The 23,984-nt window shown below is 41.9% G+C and overlaps 1 protein-coding gene across 1 annotated transcript in view; it reads left to right on the top strand.

Moving 5' to 3' along the window:
* The first annotated feature begins 4,088 nt into the window (after nucleotides 1-4,088).
* Nucleotides 4,089-23,984, top strand: part of SOBP (sine oculis binding protein homolog) — a 161,869-nt gene continuing 141,973 nt past the window's right edge. The window contains exons 1-3 of the mRNA XM_070417986.1: nucleotides 4,089-4,706; nucleotides 18,539-18,677; nucleotides 20,502-20,687. Coding sequence (XP_070274087.1) covers nucleotides 4,611-4,706; nucleotides 18,539-18,677; nucleotides 20,502-20,687 — 421 coding nt within the window. The 5' untranslated portion in view covers nucleotides 4,089-4,610. The remainder of the gene's footprint in view (nucleotides 4,707-18,538; nucleotides 18,678-20,501; nucleotides 20,688-23,984) is intronic.

Genomic DNA, 23,984 nt, shown 5'->3' with positions numbered 1-23,984 from the left:
GTTTATAGAGGGGTTTAAACCCCTGCATTACAGCTATCCTGTTTCATAATGTTCTTTCTGAAATTGATTTTGAATGTTATTCTTTGAAATTAAACATGAGTATAAACTTTAAAAGCATGTTTTAGGTGCAATACAACAAACCACAAGCCAATCATTCCTCACTGGTTTTGAATAAAATAGATCCCTGATATTTACATCAATTGATCCTAATGATCGTATTTTATTGAATCAGGATGACTTTGTGGTATAAATGTTAATTGCTTACCCATATCCAGTTCTTCTCTCCTTTGGGAAAACTGGAAGGATTAAGCTTCCCAGCCTCCCTAGCCATTGGGCACAGCCATATGACTAACTCTAGGACTGGAGACAGAAGTGACGTCACAGACAGGATGGTGCATTCAGTTGCTGGTGAGAGATTCTCTGGGGCTCGATCTTCTCCTGTAGTAGTGACTGCAGAAGAACATGATGGTATGGAGGTGCAATGCCAAGCCATCACATGGAGGATCCTTGCTCTGGAGAGTTACACAGCAGGCTTTGTGTGAGCAAGGATTAGAAACCTTTGTTGTTTTGAGTCCCTGAGATTTTCTGATGATTTGCTTTTATAGTATAACCTGATATAACCGAAATATACCACTGGTTGGAAAATGTACTATTATTTTATACCATTGAGGGAAAAGAAGCTGTCATTTATAATTATAAGAATTCATTATCAGATGCATCATAGTCTCTGAAATGTTAAAATATGAAAAACGTGAACCTGTAATAAAATACAGATTGTTAAAATGAATTCATTAAAACAGGTTAGCATAGTGTCAAGAACTCCAAATCTAGAGTTGGACAGAAAGATGGGTTCAAATCCCAATACTTACTAGCTTGTGACTTAGCAACTTACCTTGTGTAAACCTTATTTTCTCCATATGTGATTCTGTCTCATAGGATTCTGTGAATATTAAATGAGATAATATATAATGAATTCAGCATAGTAATTATTCCACATATTTTAGTCCCATGTTTGGTTAGATCACAAAACATTCAAAATCAACTTTAATTTCAGACAACAGACAGGAAAATCTCTTTGTAAGTTTGTTGCCATGTCATACTAATCAATCAGCGAATACTTATTAATTCCTTACCTTAGGTTTGAGGACTGGGCCTCTGAGTTAGGTATTCTCTGTTGTATTTTCTAGGTGAACCAGGTTAGAATAAATATCAGAGTGGTCTTGATGAGTAAATGAAGTCACAAAAATATACCTGAGGAATGTATAAAAGGTCAGTCCTTACCCATTTTGATGACTGATAGGATGGTAAAGGGGAAATTGTAAACCTTTTCTATGTCCAGAGGGGTGTGCGTGTGTGTGTGTGTGTGTGTGAGAGAGAGAGAGAGAGAGAGAGAGAGAGAGAGCACACTAGTGGGGAGTCTAATGGTAAATCATAGTAGCAAAAGAGTAGCTCTTCTGAGATATGTATGAATGTTTCTATCCACATAATGTTACACTCTTACAGACACTATGATGTTATATAGGGAACATCATTGGCCTTATGGTATGTCCAAATTCATAAAGCAACAACACTTTTTATAATTGATTTCATCTATAGTATATTTGAAGAAACCTACACCTTGTCACTAACAAGATATAACAATCATTAGTTCTGAAGTTCATTCTAGACTAAAAGTTTCCTCACGTATACTTTAGGAGCTTTTATTCTGTCACTGAAGATATGCATTGTGGATTCTAACACAATGTTCTCACATCTGTTTTCTGGAGGATATATGCCTGTGAATATCATTTTTTAAAATTAAATGCCTGAAACATTGCAGAGTAAGTACTTTTCTTTAAAGGAAGTATAGCTGCCTCTAAATATAACTCTGGGCTACAGTTCACCTTTTCTGTTTATTTTATTCTTAACTTGTGAAACTGTATCTTAGGACATGGGGTATATAACTTGTTATTTGATATGAACTGACCAACAGTGAATCAATTGTAATGGTTCTGGCACCAAAGGAAATGGTGGGGACTTGAATATGTTTCCAGAAGGCAAAAAGCTTCTCTTGGTGTACAATTTACAAAGTAGGCTGCAATTTTAGAATATTCTAAGGTCCATAAAAAGTTTTCTCACTACTTCTCATTAAAGACCAAGAGGACAAAACAGAGGAAACTAACTAATTCCAACCCACATATTATTTATCAGATTTTTTTTTTGGATGAAATTCAGACTGAAAACCACCAAAGACCTCCCCGTCTTCTCTCCCTTCCGGTAACAGCATTAGGATGGTATTCCTCACTGTGAAACACACCCAGGCTCATACACTTGTGTTATCATCGGTCCAGTAGGGGCCGGGGCTGGAGCAGAATTAGGGCAAACAGGCTTGGGCTCCTGGCTGCACGGGTGTCTTGGGTTCGCTGTGGGCACAGCAGGCTTTGGGACCGGGTCAGAGGGCTTGGGCTCACCACCTGTGTATACCTGGGTACGTTCTCGGGAGCGACTGGAAAAATCTTTAATAGGGAATTGGGAATGCTGTACCGCCGAGCGCTCCCTGAAACCTCACCAGTCTTATTCTCTTGGCTTTTCGGCGTCCTGGATAGCCGCCCCAGGATTTTTAACATTTCTCCTGGTAAGAGTTTCTCACGACCGGGACCCCGAAGTAAACACCCAGATATCTCTAATTTGACGTTCAAGAAACAAAGGAGTGCTAAGATGCAAATTAGACAAAGTAACACCCAGAATGAGCCTCGTTTGGCAGGCCAAACTGGGATTTTAACAAAAAGCTAACACATACCCCCCACAACGAATTCATTCTATCTTTTAAGTTAAAAAAAAAATGTGTAATTTTAAGTTCCACCACTGACAAAGCAACACTCCACAATAACAAACGGTGGAACAATGGACACCCCCACATCGCATTGTCAGGTAACTGCCAAGTGTCGCGGCGAGGGAAAGCGAAGCCCGAACGTAGGCGTGTCCTCCGCAGCTTGTGTGGGGTTCAGGGCTGCGCGTCTCACCGAAGCCCCATCAGACCGTCGTGCCAACGCCTTGAGCCAGAGAGGGACACACACAATCCAAGCTTGGCCCTAGGGGGCCAACGAGGGGGCCCATGGGCGCGGGAAGAGAGCGAGGCTCGCAAGAGCGGGTGCGCGAAGTCCCGAGGACAGAGCGCAACCGGGCGGAGTGGGGAGCATCCCCCGGGCCGTGGCGCAGCGTCCCGGCTCCTGGAGAGCACTCGGTCCTACGAGGGTCCCTGCGCTCACAGAAGTACGCAATTTGGGGGGTTAAACCCAGGGCATCCGGACAGGGTAAAGCTGAGACGTGTGTGTGTGTGTGTGTGTGTGTGTGTGTGTATGTGTGCGCGCGCGCGCGTGTACACACACACACACACACACACACACACGAGGGAAAAGAAGAAAAAGGAAAAGAGGCTGAATGCCCAGGTGTCCTGCTCCTGGTGGTTCATTGAGAGGCAAAAGCTTTCTTGCAGGCGCGACCGTAGCCCGCGTTGCGTTGGGGACCAGCCGAGCAGGGTGCAGGACCTCTCCGAGGGACCGCCAGCCCTCACGTGCACCGAGGGTGCCCTAAGGCGCCTCTCAGGGGGACCCCCTATTCTGGCAGCTGCGGGGAGGTCAGGACTGTGGTTTCCTTTCCGGGCCCCGGCCCTGCCATTGGGTGGCAAGCTCAGTCGGCTTTGCCGGGCTTAGGAAGGCGGGTCGCTGGCATGGCGACCTCGGGACCCCACGCCCTCCCACCGCTCACCCTCCTCCCTTCACCCCCATTCATTCTTTCTCAGCCGCTTCTGGTACGGCCACCCCACCCACGGCGCGGAGCTTAGGGGAACGCCCGGGGTCGAAGCCGGCCGGGGGTCGCCGCGCAGAGGTAGCGGTCGCGAGGGGCGCCGCGGAGGAGCCGGGCGGCCGTGAGCAGCCCCCGGAGCCGCGCAGCCACGGCGGACACAGCGGCGGTGGAAGCCACGCCCGCTCGGGAGCTGGGGGCTGTCCTAGGCCCCCCACCTTCCCCTCCCTCCGCCCCTCCCTGTCCTGCTCCCTCCCTCCCCCCTCCGCACGCCGGCCCCCGGCCCGCCCCCCGGCTCGGCTCGCGGGAGGCTCCGGGCTCCGGGGCTGGCGCGCTCTCCTGGGCGCACACACATCCACGCACGCACACACAGAGCAGCTCTCTCCGCGCCCGGCCCTCGCCCCCCTCGCCCATGCCGACGGACAGAGCGACGGAAGATGGCTGACGACTCCACGGGGCACCGAGGATGCAGCCCGGCGGCGGCGGCGGCGGCCGGGGCGGCAGCGGGAGCGGCGGTGGCAGGGGCAGCGGCGGCGTTGGCGGCGGCGGCGGCGGCAGCGGGAGCAGGAGCGGCGGCGGCGGCATCCCCGAGACTCCTCGAGCCTCCTTCCCCTCTGACAGCCTCTGACGTCCTCCGCCGCTAGAAGAGACCCCGCTTCCCCGGCGCCTGCCTGCCCTCCCCCTCCCGGCCCAGCCCCGCCGACACCGCTACCTCCGCCAGCGTTGCCACCATCAGCACCACCTCCACCACCACCACCGCCACCGCCACCGCCACCGCCGGCGGCGGCAGCAGCCATTTCATCTCCACAGAAACCAGACACAAAAACATGGCAGAAATGGAGAAAGAAGGGAGACCTCCGGAAAATAAAAGGAGCAGGAAGCCGGCTCACCCTGTGAAGAGGGAGATCAACGAGGAAATGAAGGTATGTTGGGACTTCGGGGCCGGAGAGACCGCGCTCTTTCTCCCGCCCGCTCCCTTCGGGCCGTTGTATGGGTTTGGGGGGACAGGGGAGCGCTTGTCAGTTCCGGTAGGATGCCCTGGACGCCTCCGCTGCTCCTCCAGGTGCAGAACAGAGGCCAACTCGCGGGCTGCATCCTCGGGGTTTGCCTGCCTCCGATTTGGTGGGGGTGGGGGCGGCCGGAGAACCACACACTCTTTAACCGTGTAAACCCCAGGTTGGTGCAGGCGCGTTCCGGGGGGAGGCGTCCGGCGGCCCAAGTGGCGGTGGGCACGGCCGAGAGGCTTTGCTAGTCGGCGGTGTAGTTTTTTCCGCGTCTTGGTCCCTCCAAAGTTAGGAGCTGCCGGGCCGAGGCACCCGGGAGCGCTCCATTCCCCCGTCTCCCCGGTTCACCTCCCCGCCACCCGACCCCGCTTCCCCCCAAGTAGCCAGCTGAGCGGCGTAAAGGGGCTGTCAGTGCCCGGGAGAGACGCGGCCCGGGCGGCGCGGGGCTGGGTACCGTTTTGACGTCCGGCTCGCCTCGCCCGCCCCTGCCCGCTCTTCTCTCGAGGCTGCCTCCGCCTCTCTCGCTCCCGCGCCTCTGCACGCTCCACTCCCCAGTTCAGCAGACCCGGGCCAGCCCTGCTGAAGGATCGCTGTCGGAGGGGCGGCCTGCGGAGCCCCTGCCCATTGTTCGCACAGGCCAGCCCCGAGTCCGCTCGGCGAGGCCGGGCTCCGCGCCAGGCCAGCGGTGCTCCAGAGGTGGCCAGCGCAGCCGCCTGGTGTTCCAGCTGTTCCCGTTGGAGCGATGGCACCAGAGCGCCGCTCAGCTCTAGACCCTCCTGGGCGCCCCCAGCCCCTTATTTTCTATGAAGTTGCAGCTTTTGCCCGGCGAGGGGTTTATTCTGTGATTACAGGCGTCTCTCCTGATTTAGAAAAGATTATTTTATTTACCTGTTTTTCTTTGAGTTACACACAAGTAGCAGATTTGGGGGGTGGGGGGACCTTAGTTTTCATCCTGCAGTTGTCTTAGGTCTCCATCTTCTGCATAGACTCCTTAACACTGCCAGCTGACTTGCTGAGGTTGGTTAAGTTTGTATTTAAAAGACAAACTGAATGAAAATGGCACGCAACTGAGTTGAATTTATCGCATTTTGATGTTTTCTTCTTTAGAACAAACATTTTCTATGAGAGTGCCTTGTATGAAGCCCACGCTTAGAGAGGGACACATGGATAATATATCCTATATGTACACCCCCGGGAAATTTCCATACAGTCCGAATTGTGAACTTAAGGCTCTTATTTTCTGGGTGAGGAACTTAGTGCTTGGAAGTATGAGGTGCAGCTGTGGGAAGTAAGAGAGTTAAGGAAAATTTGCCTTGGAAATCAGGGCCATTCTTTGGGATGGAAACCACCATTGATTCCAATCATAGCTTAAAAAAGAAAGAGAGTGAGAGAGAGAGCAGTAGGAGTTGTCCTCCAAAGGGGCTGGAATTCAAACAATCTACCATAACCATTCTTCCTCACTTACCCTTCCTGCGTTTCCAGATTACTTTCCCATTTCATTTTAAATTGGGGGTGGAGGAAGAGGAGAGAGGTGAAGTAACCAGGAAATGAGTGTGCACTGGCCCTTTAAAACACTGCCTAATGTGATCTATATGGATGGCAGCTTTTAAGTTTCATAGGTTCTAGAATTACAAATTAGCTAATTTTAATCAAAACATGTGAAATGTTATCCCGGCTGGATATAAAGGCTGACTGTGCTCGATGCTTGGGGCTCGCGTTGTTGACTTTGGCTGCGGGTGCACTCCGTGGTTTGGGAGATAGTTGTCCTTCTACAGTATAACAGATGTTTGTCTGAACTGGTGAGGAAGAAACAAAAACAACATTGTGTGAAGGGAAAAATTACACAGTTTTTAGCCAATGCTGCAGGACTAAGTATGGAATTAACCTCCGTGCACAGAATTTCCTTTTTGAAAATGTTATTTTTCTTTTAAATCACCACCTCCTATTTGAAGTTTTAATCATTATTGTTTCAACCCATAGTCGCAGTAAATGAAAAGTTCCACCCAGCAAATAGTTCAGTTGCCTGTAGCATGGTGTTTTCTCTCTGGTTTGGAACAATGTGTCTGTCAGAGACCCCTGGCCAAAATCTTCAGTTTTGTCAAAGCACACCATGCCAGGGAGTCATGAAATCCCATTCCTAGTGGAATTGTTCAGTAGGCATTCCTCTAATATAATAGCATTAAAAGTCCTCATTTTAAAAGTGATTTTTCAAAGACAAAAGCTGAAAGGGTTATTTCGAACTCATTAAAATTTTTCCGTTTTTAAGAGTAATAACCACATCAATAAAACCCATCCCCAAACGTCATGGTATTATTACCCCTCCATCTGAAGTGTAGAGTAACATAACAAGTTGGTTGCCCTGCATAAAAATATGTGCAACAAAATGTCACCGAGAACACAATGTGGCCTTGTGCAGCTTCATATCGGTGCCGCTGGAGCTGCCTGGCTGTGTTTGCCTTCATCTGAACGGCTTTCATCTGGACCAGTGTAAACTAAGCCCTGGTAAGTAATCACTGCCCGGCAGAAAGAAAGGAATGTATACAGCTAGCACGGCCTAAGCTGTAAAAACGGAAACTTGAGCCCCCACCAGGATCACATATCAAGGCTTGAAGGTAGGGGAAATGAAAGGGGGAAAGAGGAGAGAGCGAATGGAAAAGTCAGCCTGGGAAGTGGAGGATCAGGAGGAGGCCCCCCTTAGGGAGATTTGGCTCAGGGATTAGGGAATTTTATCATGGTGTACAGTGACCTACTCAGGTTTCAACACTGGTTGGATCAAGTTGCCTCTCTGCAAGCTGAAAGAAAAAGGACTGGAGTGTATGTGATTTTTTTTCCCCTTCGGGTAATAGAAAGGACATTGGTACAAGTGTCTATTTTAAGTACAGCCAATGCAGGGCACCAAGAATGAGCAACAAAATTACCTCCTCATAGAGACTTCCTTCAAGGTTTCCTAATTGAGATAGTCACAAATTTATTTGAAAACGGCTGGAGAAGAAAACCTGGCTGAGGTTTAGCTGACACCAGTAATGGCATTGGAGATTGTCTTCATGTGGCTGGGAGCTAATATTGGTTGCTGTTTCACTAGATCAGATATTGAGTTACATATTCCTTATCACTGGTTTAATGTACATGGCAGTTGTAACAAATTTAAATTTGATACAATATAATTTTGTGTATGAGAAGTACATGACTTGGCATAGCTAGCTTATAGTGTAACTTTAGTGACAATATCTTCAAGCAGAAATGTTTGTCTCATTATGACCTTTGCAATGACTCTTTATCTTTCCTTTTCTTCTTCCTCCTTTCATCCTGGGTTTTTTAATTGATTAAAAAGACTCATTACTGTACGTGCAATTAGTATGCCTTATTTAATTAGTGGCCAACAAAGGAAATTTGAAAAAAAATGTGATCTATATTTTGACTACTTTTGGTTTCGAAATTGAATATTGTGATTGTATCTAATGTAATATGTCTTCGTTATACTGTCAACTCATGAGTATCATAATACATGCATGTTAGGAGGGAATTCTGACATATGGAAAGGTTAATTTGTTTTAGGAGTTCATCCAGAGCATGGTCGTTGTAATATAAAAACTAGTGTGTTACTATTGGATGTGTAAATGTATATAGATGCGTAAGTGTAAATAGAGTTCACTTAACTTATGTGTATTTTGTGCACATAGATCTTAGGGAACATAATCAGTGGTTATCAAACAGTAATGCAACTAGAAAATCTATACTATGAGTAAAGATACTGAGTTGGATTTTTACCTTTTAAAACTCTTTGGCAAAACAACATGATTAGATCAAGCACTCTGCCCTGGGAACTTTCCTAAACAAACCATAATTAATGCATTTACAATGTTTGGCTACTTTATCAATTGCTAAACTACAAGATAATCTGTGTTAAATGTCTAGGGTCTTCTTTTTTGCTGAAGAAGTTTTCTGTCTATAAATATTCTCAGTAAGTAATTTGTACCTAAAATTATGCGTCAGTCCTGATGCCTACAGTTAGAGTCAGTCACATCTGTTAGAGTTTAGTAGTAAACTCACCACAAGATTTTCTAGTTTGGTTTCTGATGGTCTCCATTTGGCATTAAAAATGAACTGTGTCAATTGCCTAGATGATAAAACAAGTTGCAGAGCTGAGCTGGTGAGTGTAGTGAGGTAAATAGCTTGGCTTTATAAAAAAAGTGGGGGGGGGGGAGAAATCAGAGTATGGATTAGAAAAGTTAGCATGGGTTGAAATCAGTTCACTACTAAAACATGTATATTTTAAGTTTTGCTGTTGAAACAGCATCCTGGTGTCAGATCTGGTAAGTCTCAGGAACCTAGAAAGTGGGCTCAGGACCAGATCACACTGGGGCATTCACAAATGATGTCATACCTCTCCGTCTCAGGTGTACCACGTGGCAGGACTGGGGACTAATGTCAGTCGAGACATTCGTCCCAGTCCTTGCCCCTTGGGAGCTGGAATAAGGTGTTCCTGAGCCCATCAGCCCTGTTCTCTGCATTGCTTTCAGTCTTCTAGCTCAATGCTCCAGTCCTAAGCCCATGAGAGATGGTCCCGGAAGGGCATGAGAGCTGTGAATTCTGCTCTGTTTAACTGGAGGTTTTCTGAGGAGTCTCCATCTGTGAACTTGTGAGTATGATGTGTGGTGAGAGAGATTCTCCAAGCCTTATACAACTCGCAGGTTCCAGAGAAGAGGAAATGGAAAGGAACCACTCCACTTCCTCCCAAATCTGAAATAAACATTTGAACTAGAAGAAAATGAGTCTGACAGACTCATTCCCTTCTGCGTTTCCTGCCTCTGTGCCTGCCAAGCACCGCTCTGAGAAGCCAAGCCCTACTCTCCTTGTGTGAAAGACAGACTTCCAGAAACCAAGAGGCAACAGAGTTTGTAAAGGAAAGTAAAAAAAAAAAAAAAAAACCCAAAAAACAAAACAAAACCAAAAAAACCAACAGAGCCTCAAAAAGCGTAAATATCAGTGAGTGCAAGTGACTATCTGAAAAAGGGGAGTTCTAGGGAACTATAATGTCGTGTCAGGGGGACCAGGCTTTTTGTATCTTCTACGGAAGAGTTCTTTTTATTAAGTCTTTTTACTTCTTTTGAAAAATATTATTGGAAGTAGTAGAAGGTGGGTCGTATAAAAATCTCTGAAGTCTAAGACTTCCTCTTGCGGGATGGGAAGTCAGCCACACTTGCACTCTCGAGCTAATAAGATTATTGAATATTTTCCTAAAATGAGAAAAAACTAGAGTACTTTGTTTTTGCTGGTGCCAGTTGAAACATGTAAACAGACATGAAAGCCTGGGGTGAGTGAGATTTTGATATATTTTAGGATGTGTAGACTGATGGGTGTTAATATCTCTTGTGTAACCAAAGGGCTGTGGAACTCTGTCCTGCTTTAGGGCCAGAGGCTTTGGCACAGCCAGGAAAACAATGTAACAAGTGTTGGCGATTTTTAGGGCAGTTCTGCAGCTGTGACAGGACACAGCTGCACACAGCTGCACACCTGCCATGCCTGCCACAATATTAGCCCGAAGGCTGCTCTTCACAATTTCACAGCATTTGTCTGACCTTTCTAGGATATTGATGTCCTGGCCAAAGATTAAAATGTGAGGACGTAAGTGTCTGCTCTGTGTTACAAGAAGACAATAAAACAACATGGATTTTATATGTGGAAGCACACAAGTTTGGTTTCATCTGCCAATTACCACGTACAACCATCCAATTCAGAATATATCAGTAGGAGAATCAGACTTTCTCTCCAGGCCTGCTGGAGGCTGGGGTTAGATTCTCGTGTTGTGATGTGTCCTCTGCTCATAGAATCACATTCTAACAATTGTGTTGTGGCTGAGAACAATGCTGCAAAATGATCCAAATGGAGCGCAGTGGCCATCTTCAAAGGATTTCAAGCTAAAATGGTGCAGTTCAGGTACAACCAGCAGGGCTCAGTGGGTAAAGTCTGCATCAGGAATGCAGACCTGGCTGCTCTTGTTATTTCATGCATGCGCATGACCCTCTAAGGGTCATCTGTGGAGAGTGGCTGGCCCTTAGGATACCATCTGATCTAGTGGGATCATGAATGTGGAACTACTTTGTAATCTCTAGTGGGCTCTTCCAATATTTCTTTTGCACTGTTTAAATTTTACCTCCCACCTTCTTGGCAGAACCATAAAATAAAATCCATCCACTTGATCTGTATTAACAGAGATGATTTAGATTCAGCCCTAGACCAGACCTGGGTATAGAGCTAGGTGCTGCCTTCTAATCAAGTTCAATGCCTACTTTCTACAAAAGAAACGGTCTCTCTCTTTTTTGCAGATTCTTTCCCCACCTCCTATTTGAATCTCAATTAGTGAGTCCAATGATTCTTAATAGAAATCTACCTCAGAAGTGAGTACACATGGAGGTAAAAAGGGAGATAAAACACTTTCCAGAAACAACCATAATTCTGTTGTTAATAACCTTAGCTAGTGAGATATTCACATTTTTCCCCACCTTGTAAAATTGTTCAGTATTGGGGTTTCCTTTTCCTTTGAAAGTATTTCTCATATGCTCCACTTCCTTGGATGATGTATGTCAGAATGTTTTGAAGTTAAGTAATATGGCTGGCAGATCCTCTATTGTCATTAGGATTGTGAATTTGGCTGACATGGTTGTCTATTAGAAGACTGTTAATTTTTAATTAAAACTTTTTATTTTTACAAAAATAATACATGGACATGACAGAAATAGTAAAATAAGCAATACAAATAAGTAAAAAAAAAAACACCTATAATTTTCCCACCCAGACACAATTACTGTCAACATTTTGATGTACATCTTTTCATGCCCTTATCTATGTATAATATATAGTTATTTTTAAAAAACAAAATGATCTTATATTGTACTAACCTTCCTTTTAAAACTTAATACATTGTTAATATCTTTTATGGCAGTAAAAATTTATCCACAGAATATATTTTACTAATAAAATAGTATTCTATGTTATTCATTCCATGACTAAGCTATAATGTATTTAACCAAATTATTATTGTTTGGCATTATAGCATGCTTCTAAGAAAAATAACACTGAGATAAGTGTTCCTGAACATTGCATATTTTTATACTTATTTCCTTAGACTAGTTTCTATAATGGCTAGACATAATATTGCTGATCAAGGGGTATGTACATTTTTAAGACTTTCAATGCAGAGAGTCAAATTACCTTTTCTAAATGTTGTATCAGCTTCAATTCCCAATACTAGGAGAGTGCTCATTAACACCGGATATTATACATTTTTAATGTGCAAATATTTATTTTTAGAATCAGTTTTTTAAAATTTTGTTTGATTATTTCTCTGTACTTACACATTTTTAAAATATTTGTGAATGCATTCAAACAGATTAGCACATTTCTTGAGTACATTCTAAATGCTAGGCATGGTGCTAGGTGAGGAATAAAATGACATAAAAGGTTTTTGCCTTCAAGTAACTTTTAGTGTATTTGGGATAGATGACATCTTTTATTAGAACTGGAAGTTGGGCCCTGGCTGGGTGGTTCAGTTGGTTGGAACGTCATCCCCATAACACCAAAAGGTTGTGGGTTTGATTCCTGGACAGGGCACATACACAAGTTGTGAGTTCGAACCCCCATGGGGATGCCCACAGGAGGCAAGTGAATGATCTAAAAATTGATGAAAAGATATCCTCAGGTGAGGATTAAAAATAAAAAGAACTGGAAGTTGGAGGGAAAATGAGAATTATGTTTGTGGGGAGATGGAGGACATGGCGTTTTCTTTATTTCAATGAGTCATTGGGAGCTCTTTGAAAGCTTTCTGCTCTCGTGGGTAGGATAGGATACAAAGTTGAAAACACATTGACATTCAGTTATGCAAGGCCTGGGATGAAAGAAATCAGTGATACTTATGTATATTTTAAAATCTGCTTACTATTTTAAAAATAAAATCATTAGTCCTTTTGGAAGACCTTGAAATACTTGTGCTTCAGAAGTATTTTGAGAATTTGTAATAATTGTTATTTTCAAAGTGCCTTGAAGCCAACTCTTTATTGGTAAAATGTTCAATTGAAAATCATTAGATTGAACTTGCAGTACTTCCAGTTGAATAACGACAGTGTCTAATTAATGTCCTGGGGATTCAGTTCTGATAAAAATAAAGTTTGCCAGTATATAAAGAACTCAGAGGAGTGGAGAAATAGTAAATTTTCCTGCCTTTCCACCATCTTTCTGTGATTCTTTTTTTTTTTTTTAATTCTGGGAAGAGATTATGCTTTCAGACTAAATGTTAGGGTTGTCTTCTTACCTTAGGAGTCCTGGTGGTGAGAGAGACCGTAAAGGGTGAGGAAGAGGTATGGGAGTAAGAGGCGTGCAAAGCAATTAGGGTCAGATGTGATGTCAAAAAATTGTCAAGTGAGAAGGTTAAATTTTAATTGTAAAATTTGAGCACCCCCCATTTCAACAGTACAAATAATTAAGGAGAGTAGGGCCCAATGATCAAATCTGAAAGAAAGTGAAGTTTTAACAGAGGTAGATGTGCCCTGGCTTGACAGCTGTATATATGTGATATTGACATCCAATGGGATGATTTCTTTGCAACTCTTTGGTCCAAGCAGGTAGCTTCTTTGGGATTGCTGACACATTGGACCTTACAGAAGTTATAACAGAAAGAGACCTGGTATAAGAATCTGTATTTCCATCCTGACTTTGCTGGGTGATCGCTCATGCCTGTCATTTACCTTCTGGATGCTTTCATTTCTGTTGTAAAGTGAGGATGTTACATAGGTTCACCAAAAGTTTATTGTGGAAATCAAATACCTAATTCATAGGGTTATTGAAAGGAACAAGAGACTTTTAAAGGATGTGGAAACACTATAAAGTGCTATAAGAGTGTTAGACATTATCATTATAATTATAGTGACCTATTTTCCAAACCCAAATTGGACCACATGGTATGAGAGAGGATTTTTGTGCCACTTCCAAGGGCGAGAGGCAGTCTGCAAAATGTGAGTCAGATGCCAGGATATTGAAATTTCTGGCACATTTTGATGGTTTATGGGAGCAATGATAAAATATCTGAAATAGTGGCTGTTCAGTAAAATTTATGATGTGTGATCACTATAATTATATTTCTTTGCAAAAGGTATTTCATTTCTCATATAAGTAGAAGTTCTTTGGTTTCACAAAATCTCAGAGCCTGGAAAGACTTTCAGAGACTCTCCTTCAGTTTCCTATTCTAAGTCTCCAGGGCGAATGGTGGGTGAAGATTAAGGGGGAAGCAAAGTTTATAGTCTCCCTTAGTACAGTAGCTTCTCTTATTGTTGAATATCTTTACCTCAGAATCTCTGTACTTTAACTGTTGTCACCTTTATTTTTCATCTTAAAAAAACATAACGGACATAGCCTTATGTAGGAAAATAATAATTCTTTTAATAGAATTTTTTTTTTTTTTTTGTAAAGGATAACAATACAAAAAATGTTGAAAAAATGGCTGTTGGAACTCTCTGGCAGAAGGGCTTAAACCCCTTATGGGCCATAAACATTCAATTCATTTCTTCTAGAATATGTTATGTTTCTTGGATGATAACTACAAAAGTATATTACATTTCCATTGGTTTAGCACCATAATGAGTCCATATGATGTCTGGCATCAAATTCTACCTAGAAATTAAAAATTTTAAGTTATTTATTCCTTGGGGTTCTTTGCTTTCCTTATATCTTTATTCTTCTTTTTTGTTTTTTAAGAGAGAGAGAGAGAGAGAGAGAATTTATTGTTCCACTTACTTATGCATTCATTGGTTGATTTTTGTGTATGCCCTGAATAGGGATCAAACCCCCAACCTTGGCTTATTGGGACGATGCTCTAACCAACCATAGGACATGTCTTAATTGATTTTAGAGAGAAAGGGAGAGAGGGAGAGAGGGAGAGAGGGAGAAAGGGCGAGGGAGAGAGAGAGAGAGAGAGAAAGGAAGAGAGAAAGAGAGAGGGAGAAAGGGAGAGAAACATATATCGGTTGCCTCCTGTACATGCCTGACTAGGGGTCACACTGGAAACCCAGGTATGTGCCCTGGGTTTTGAACCCACAACATGTTGGTGTATGGGACAATGCTTCAACCAATTGAGCCCCCTGGCCAGGGCAGGGCCGCTTTCTTAATACAATAGTGTATAAGTCAGAGGTAATAGTTTATTTCTTGTGCTTACACTAAAAGAAACCTTTGGTGTTTGTTTTCCTCTTCTTTCAATGAAAGTCTTGTTCCTCCTGTCATGAAAGGTTTGAGATTTATGGCTTAAGGCTTTATAAACTTTTTGTTTTCTACTTTTGAAATCACATATTGAAACATTAAGGAGTTTATTTTCTTTTCAATGATAAGAAAGGGAATGTTGCCGAAGCCGGTTTGGCTCAGTGGATAGAGCGTCGGCCTGCGGACTGAAGGGTCCCAGGTTCGATTCTGGTCAGGGGCTGCGGGCACATCCCCAGTGGGAGATGTGCAGGAGGCAGCTGGTTGATGTTTCTCTCTCATCGATGTTTCTCACTCTCTGTCTCTCTCCCTTCCTCTCTGTGAAAAAATCAATAAAATATATTTAAAAAAAAAAAGAAAGGGAATGTTTTAGAGCAGTGATGGCGAACCTTTTGAGCTCGGCGTGTCAGCATTTTGAAAAACCCTAACTTAACTCTGGTGCCATGTCACATATAGAAATTTTTTGATATTTGCAACCATAGTAAAACAAAGACTTATATTTTTGATATTTATTTTATATATTTAAATGCCATTTAACAAAGAAAAATCAACCCCAAAAATGAGTTCGCGTGTCACATCTGACACGCGTGTCATAGGTTCACCATCACTGTTTTAGAGTGTATTTTCACTGATATTTAAAGTAACTTGAATATCATGGAATAGATCAAGTTCATATTGATTCACGAAGTGTCTGAGTTTTCAGCACAAACCATAAACTAAGTGATACAGTTAAGATGCCCAAATAATATGAATTTGGTGTTAATAATCCAGTAGAGGTTTTAGTTTGTATCTAAATGTGTGAAACTTCTGGATTTCATCCCTGGGATTGGTTCTGAAAGACTGAATGGATTTGCAGCTCAACTAAAACAAACACATCTATATGCTGACTGGGAGGTTGCTCCATGAATTATGCATCTGTAGCCTTTGTGTCACTTCGGAGGTTCGGCAGAACTGGAGAGAGAGGTGCCCAGATACAAATGGTCTAAAAAATTGGTTATGGTGGCCAGGAGTTACTATGCAGAAGATTTTCTGCCTTGGTACAGTTCTCTGAGAGATTGGGGCAAATAGTCCACATAGACCAATAGGATGGCTTGAACTTGGCTTTTAGAACTGTTGGAATTGTGTGTGTGTTTTTTTTTTGATGCTAGGTGTAATCCTTATCCTTGTAGATTTCTGCTGTCAGACCACTAATGGAAGAGCTGGGTCTGTGTGCTTAGGGACTGTCATTCTCCAGTCCAGGCACTGAGCTCAGTGAAAGAAATTGGGTGTTAGGGGAGACTGATGCCTCATTAAAGAGATCACTTTTGATTGAGCAGAGCAGCATTTAGCTGAGTCCTCCTCAGTGGTATTCCAGAAGTTGCTGAGCTTATTATACATATCGATCATATCATCTTTGTGCATTCATGAAAGGAATGTCTATTTAATGTGGACATGACCAGCCATCAGCGAGAATAAATGCCTCACTAGAGCTTGATATGGATGACTGTTGGCCTCACGGATGGTAACCCTGAATCAATCTGGCTAGATTTTTTTTTTTAATTGCTTGTGCACTGTACCATCACAGGTTGACCCAGTTGGAGCTCTAAGCTTAAGTGAGTACTAAAGCAAAAAAAATCTAGCATCCTGTGGGTGGTTTGAAATGCCAGGTTTGTTTTTGTGGAGTCAGTAGTGTAATATCATTTTTTAAAAATAATGCAACCTCTGCTGAAATCCAATTGTGAAATTTAAAAAAATATATATTTTATTGATTTTTTTTACAGTGAGGAAGGGAGAGGGATAGAGAGTTAGAAACATCAGTGAGAGAGGAACATCGATCAGCTGCCTCCTGCACACCCCCCACTGGGATATGCCCGTAACCCTGACTGGAATCGAACCCGGGATCCTTCGGTCCGCAGGCTGACACTCTATCCACTGAGCCAAACCGGTCAGGGCCCAGTTGTGAAATTTAAGAGAACATGGAACTCACACATTGAGCCTATGAGCACTTTGGTTTAACCTGGGTTCTTTGTTTCAGGTATATAAATTATACATCCCTGTGTAATGCAGAAATGATAGCTTCTAGGGACAATGAGAAATGACTTTGAAAAGACAGAGAAGGTTAGAATATACAGATTTCTAGCTCAGACTAGGAGGCTCAGGCTGCCTTGTCATATAGAGATGCTTTAAAAAATTCATTCAATAAACATTTATTAAACTCTTATTCTGTAATGTAGATTCCTTCTTTTTATTTTAAAGATGTTTTCCAGCTTTATTGAGTTATAATTGACACATAACTGTGTAAGTTTAAGGTGTACAGGGGTTGATTTGATACATTTATGTATTTCAAAATTATTACCACTATAACATAAGCTACTACCTCCATCTGTCACATAGTTTAACATTTCTTTTTGTGGTCAGAACATATAAGATCTACTCTCTTAGCGATATTCAAGTATGTGAAACAGTATTATTAGCTATAATTATTATGCTGTAAATTATATCCCCAAACTTTTAAATCTTATAACTGGAAGTTTGTACCCATCAACCAATATCTCTCTATTTCCCTGGATAGAGATTCTGTAAGGCCCATTAAGATCATTAACAAACACAGTCTCACTTCTTGCTTCCAGAGCTAGCAGTTGACAAATTCATAAAACATAGTCACCTGATATGAAGGCTTTAAATCTGTCCAAGTAGATCCATTATTTTCACAGTTTGATCTCTATACTAACAACAGCACCTTATATTTAGATATTAATTTATAACTCAGAAAGTTTTCATACATTATCCAAAATTTGGGTTGACTGGAAATGTTAAAGTTATTTGGTACTTTCATATTACATGTCAAAAGACAATCACCGTGTCCTTTGATTTCATGGAAGAAGAATCTGTCACTAATGAAATTGATAAAGCAAATTATGCATTTATTTTTAAAGAATACTCTTGAAAAGGAAAAGTAAAAAAGGGAAACCCTTGTCACTCAGTGTTACTATTAATAAAATTTTTCTTCATTCATTAAAATAAACGGAGAACCTTGTAGCCTATTTAGCTTTCTGAGTGGTAGTGTTGACAATTAAATAATTTCTTTGCTGAGGTTTTGCTTTATCTGAGATGAATTAGAAAGCAATTCTAATTTACATTAATCTGAGCCACAAAAGGTCAATTAGTTGTTTTCATTTTCAAAAATCTTTTTAGCTGTTTTTGTGCTATGCCTTTCAATATTTTTGTATTAGTGTGGTATACACTTTGCAGAGGAAGATGCTAAAATTGTGTTTGTTTGTAAGCAAAATTAATGTCCTTTTTCTTATTATCTTTAAACTACAAATGTCTGAAGGCCTGTCATAATTTGACGTGTCATCCTGAGATTTAAATGCATTACAATTTTGAACAGGATTTGAAAAATGAACATGCCCCTAGGGGAGGTGGGTAGAGGCTGGTAGTAAACGGGTAGTGCAAATGGAATCTGATTTATGCATTCTTTTCAAATAGTTATTAATTATATAAATAAGTAGCTTATGCTTCTCTTTCAGAACTTTGCAGAAAACACCATGAATGAACTCCTTGGCTGGTATGGCTATGATAAGGTTGAATTGAAAGATGGTGAAGATATTGAATTCAGGAGCTACCCTACAGATGGAGAGAGCCGGCAGCACATTTCTGTTCTCAAAGGTAATGACATTTAATGTGCCTGTGCTCATGCCAAGAAGGATTAACTATCTCAACTTGCCAGAATTGAGCTGCTTTGGGACTCATTTTGTTGATTATGCCAATGGTTGATTTACACGCACATCCCCAGTGGTGTTTTCCCATAAGCAGAATTCCACGGAATGTAAGAGCGCAACATAAAACAAAGGTAGACACAGCTTGATCTCCTTCCAGCAACGGGAGAGCTAGCTAGACAAGGGCTAGGAACCTTGAGTGCTCTAGTCCTGGCCACACATGTATAGAAAGGGATAATGTTTGCTAACTTCTCCTGCTTTTCTAAGCCCTTTGATATATGAATTGTTGGAGACTGGTGCTTTCTGTGACGTGAGATGCTAGGTTTAGATTTTCAGATGCAAGAGAGTATGATGGTTACTTTGGTAATTCCCCTGACCCCCCCCCCCCCCCATTTTTTTTTTGGTGGAAATTCTAAAGGAAAGCCCTATTTCTGTTTTGTGTTTGAAGTTTTTACCCTTCCCACATCCCCAATACCTGTGGGTAGGGTAGGTAGAAGAGTAAGAACATAGTAGATGGTTGGATCGTGTATTATTCTATAAGAAGTTCCTTAAAGCCCAGCCAAAGAGTGGAAATTAGAGGCCTGACAGAGTTGAATTAACACTGATTCTGCTGGTGGTAGCAGAACCAGATGTCTCATCATGAGGGAGCTTAGGACCATCAGGAGGTGTTTTATGGATACTGAACTTATGAACCTAAATTTAGAAGCAATGTCCAGGAAAAGAAGAGGAATATGTGAAGAAGCAATTTGAGGAACTTTAATAAAATGTGGGTAAAACTAATTGTGTGTTGTCATTGGCAATTTGATTAGTATTTGCATTGCATTCCGAGTCTATTGGCATAAACTACCTGTTCATGCATTTTGTTTCCAGTCTCTAAAATAGCACTTTTCCTTCTTATATGCCAAGCCACGAACTATAAATGAGCTGTCCTGCAGGCATGTGGAATTGAATGTACGTGACAAATTTTATGTTAAGCTTTCTATGAAATTGTACACATCACGTTATGGCAATAGTATCAATTTCACTTGTAAATGAAAAATACAAGTTATGAGTTCATATTTTATAAACTAATATCTCATAAAATACTTGGTCTAGGTAATAATCTTTCCCTCTGTGGAACAGGAGTACCAGGATATGCGACTAAAGGGACAAAGTTGTTTTCTATGGTTAAGGTGTTTGTTTGTTTTTTAAATGATTGACATGCAAAGATAAAATTCACAAATTATAAAATTCATATTATTGTAAGTTTTCTTTATTTTCATTCTTGGTCATTTTTAATTGATATTAATGAGTTAATTTAATGGGTCTATCCTGTGCAACAACAGTTTTGTTCCTAATCATTTGTTTTTCTTTTGATTATATTATGGACCAAGTTTATAATACACTGGGACCTAGTTACAGTGCTGGGTGGGTGGGGCACTTTTTCAGCTTTCCCCCAGTAGACAGAGAGCAATGCCTGCTATACATCACTTTGTACATGGAAAAGGTTAATTGCCTCTCAATTTTCTATGGGCTTTTACAGTGCTAAAATTCATCATCATGATGCAATTGGGATGTTAGCTATCATAGCAGGGCAAATTATAAAGGAGCCCATTGGAAATTTATGGCAACAAGCCTGAACAGGTCCTGGATGGTTTGTAGAGTTCTGGTAAAGTGTTTAAAGGTTTGCTAGGAAAATATGTTTTGCTACAGAGCTATTTTACTCGAGAAAATGCGGTCATAAGGGAAATAAAGTTCTTTTGTCATGTTGAATGTGATTTCTTTTCTTTTACAGAAAATTCTTTGCCAAAACCAAAATTACCCGAGGACAGTGTTATTTCACCATACAATATAAGCACAGGCTATTCGGGGCTTGCCACAGGAAATGGACTCAGTGACTCACCTGCAGGGTCAAAGGATCATGGCAATGTGCCCATTATTGTACCATTAATTCCACCACCTTTCATAAAGCCACCAGCAGGTAAGTCATTACTGGGGTTTCTAACAATAATGACTCATAGAAAGTTGTTTTAACTATCTTAAAAATAATGATCAAGCTCGAGTTAATTTTGGAAAAACTTTTAGAAACTTCATAGATAAGAAATGTTAATGCATGTATTCTTTAAAGTAGTATTGCTATTTTAAGCAAAAGCTCCAATCTATTGCCTAGGCCCGTGGTTGGCAAACTGCGGCTCTCGAGCCACATGCGGCTCTTTGGCCCCTTGAGTGTGGCTCTTCCTAAGCCTTAGGAGTACCCTAATTAAGTTAATAACAGTGTACCTACCTATATAGTTTAAGTTTAAAAAATTTGGCTCTCAAAAGAAATTTCAATCATTGTGCTGTTGATATTTGGCTCTGTTGACTAATGAGTTTGCCGACCACTGGCCTAGGCTGTAAACTTTCAACCTACAATAAATTTTTTCTGCCACTGGCTCCAAAAACGTATTTTCCTTCTCTGAAATCATCTGTTTGAAATAAAAATAAAATAATTTTTAAAATAGGATCTACACTGACTGGTTAGCAAGAAAAGAAGTAAGCCTGGTTGGTAGTCTTGAAGGCCAGGTCTCCTCTATGGGTTTCTAAAGGAATGGGCAGTTTTGTGAGGCTCTCAAAGACCTTTCTAGGAATTAGAAAGAACTCTATGGCAGAGATGGGTAATCTAGGTTGTTTTGTAAGTGGGTTTAGAAGAAGGAACTTTGAAGAACAAGTTAAATGGCTTTTTGCAAGACCCAGTTTGCATAGGCCAACTGAAAAGAAGAAGGGTGACTAATTTTATAAATGTAAGGTTCATGCTTGAATGGATGTCCAGTGGCTTAGGTGAGTGATGATGGTGATGAGGGTATCATTAAGGCAGTGCGACTCAGTGCAAAGAACACAGCTTTCAGACTTAGGCAGCTTGGGTTCAAATTGTCGCTTACCAGCTTTGTGAACACGGACTAATTACATAAACTCTCTTCTTCTCAGTTTCCCCATCTGTAAAATGGGGATCGCAGTTCCATGCCAGGGGATTTGCTGTGTCCCTGAGTTGAGAAAATGTATGCAAAGCTCCTTAACATGGTGCCTGCCAAACAAAAGCCATTTAATTTTTTCCTTTTTTCAGTTTTCAGTCGGCCCTAGAGTTATCATGCACATAATTTGTGCATGAAAGGTGTGCATCCAAATGCAAATTCCCTTCTAAGATTTATTTGAGCAAAAGCAAACAGCTTTAGAAATTAGCATAGCTGAGGCTAACATGAGTTTGGCATGCCAAAAAACCTGCCCTGGAGTTTCCTGCTGAGCCAGCCACGTGGAATTCAAGCACACAGCTCCTATTTAATTCTAATTCCACATCAGATCAGGAAATAAATATGCAAAGGGATAGAGGCCAAAAACTGAGGCTTGGAAGTCTTAGACGTTGGAACTCTGAGGAATTACAAGCCAGAGTAACCCAACACCAGCGGTTTTATGCTGTCTTCCATGCGACTCCAAGGCGCTCATCTGTTCAAAGCAAAATGTAGGGAAGGACGTGTTTAATTTTCTGTATCTGCTCTCAACCCGACTCGATCCTACTCCTGGGCTCTATAGGAAAAGACAAAGATACAGAAAGGTTCTCTGCTTTCAAGGACCTAAGCTATTTGTTCCTAAACAGAAATGTACAGGAGAATTGAATTTTCACTTAGTCATATGATCTAATTCAGGGCTTAGCAACCTTTTTCTATATAGGGCCAGGTAGGAATTTGGGCTTTGGAGTTGTACTGTCCCTATCACAACTGCTGAACTCTGCTGTGGTCGCAGGAGAGCGGCCATGGATGATACATAAACAGATGGTCATGGCTGGGTTCCAATAAAACTTTATATTAAAAAAGGCAGTGAGCAGGATTTGGCCAGGGACATAGTTTGGTAACCCTTGCATTAGGGTAAGGTTGGTAAAAGTCTCATGATAACTGGAAGGTGAAGAGCATTTCTAAGAGTCAGGCTGTGAGCTTTGCCAAAGTCTTCTGTGGATAGCATAAGGGACAGTAACAAGGGCCAGGAAATAGTGGGGTTTTCAGGGTATGTGGTGAGCTCTGACACATAGTGGGTGTTCCACCAACATTTGTTGAATAAATGAATACTATTCAAATTCCTGTTGCCCATATATAAGACAGCACAGGCTACCTTGTTGTTGAATGAGTCCCAACCTGTCTGACCTTGACCATAGTCTCTCAGGCAGTTATGTGAGTAATTCTCTGTGGATAAGTAAAGTCCACAAATTATCCAAAGACTTCTGTCTAGTTAATCATTTCAATTCTTTCTTTTGCTAAAACTTTTATCAGAGTTGCTATTCAGGATAATAGAGTCGAGGCACTCGCACTGAGAGTTTTATAGCCATCTGTAGGTTAACACAGCATTCCTGAGGGGGAACTAAGAAATGGTAGATTGTCTAGAAGCAACAGGCCCCTCTATAATCAGCCCCCGAATAATTTAGAGTTGACTGTATCACGCAAGTGTCCACCTCTCAGGAGAGGAAAGATGGGGATCCTATGTGTGCTTTGGATTCCTGGAAAGAAAATAATGATTAGTGTTCGAATTATTGTGGTACCATGAACTGGCCATGTGAAAATGTTAGTAATAAATGTATTAAACCCTCTACAGTTTATGAAACTCATTGATACTTGCTATTTTATTTAATTTGATCTTTACAGTAACCCTGGGAATTAGCATGTTTGGTAGTATTAAATAAAAAAATGAAGCTCAAATTGGTTAAATGGCTTTATCAAGGTCACATGATTTCTAAGTACTTGAGCCAAGACGAGTATAGTGCTAAGGTCTTCTGACTCGTAATCCAATACTTTTTAACATAGAGTTGCGCTTCTAGCAAGAATACTTATTAATCTGCTACTTCCCCAGTGACAGGGGATACAATTTATTCCTGCAAAAGGCTAGTTTTTAAAAGTCCATATCTTTTGGAAGACCTGATGAGTCCTCTCACCCTGAGAATCAGTGGTTCTGTGAACTGGGGTGGCCTAGTAGGGGCGAAACCCCAGTTTGGTTTGAAAGTGATTTCCATCACGAGGCAAGCTGCTGCTTCTCTGAGGTACCAGAGGGCTCTGTCTGGTCAGGCGCTGGTTCCAGAGCGTGTTTCATGTACTCAGGCTGACCACTGGACCCCATCCACGTTTGGCAGGCTGTGGGCCCAGTGGAATACTCGTGATTGGGAACATGGTGATACCACATGCTCTTGGATTGCCACTCTCCTTTTGCACAGCTGCATACAGAAGTGTGGGTGTAGCTTACTTCTGTGCCTGCAGATCTGCTT

Source organism: Myotis yumanensis, unplaced genomic scaffold (genome assembly GCF_028538775.1).
Source record: "Myotis yumanensis isolate MYYU_CA2020_CCGP unplaced genomic scaffold, mMyoYum1.0.hap1 SCAF_6, whole genome shotgun sequence".
Classification (NCBI taxonomy): Eukaryota; Metazoa; Chordata; class Mammalia; order Chiroptera; family Vespertilionidae; genus Myotis; species Myotis yumanensis.
This window is presented reverse-complemented; position numbering and strand designations above follow the sequence as displayed.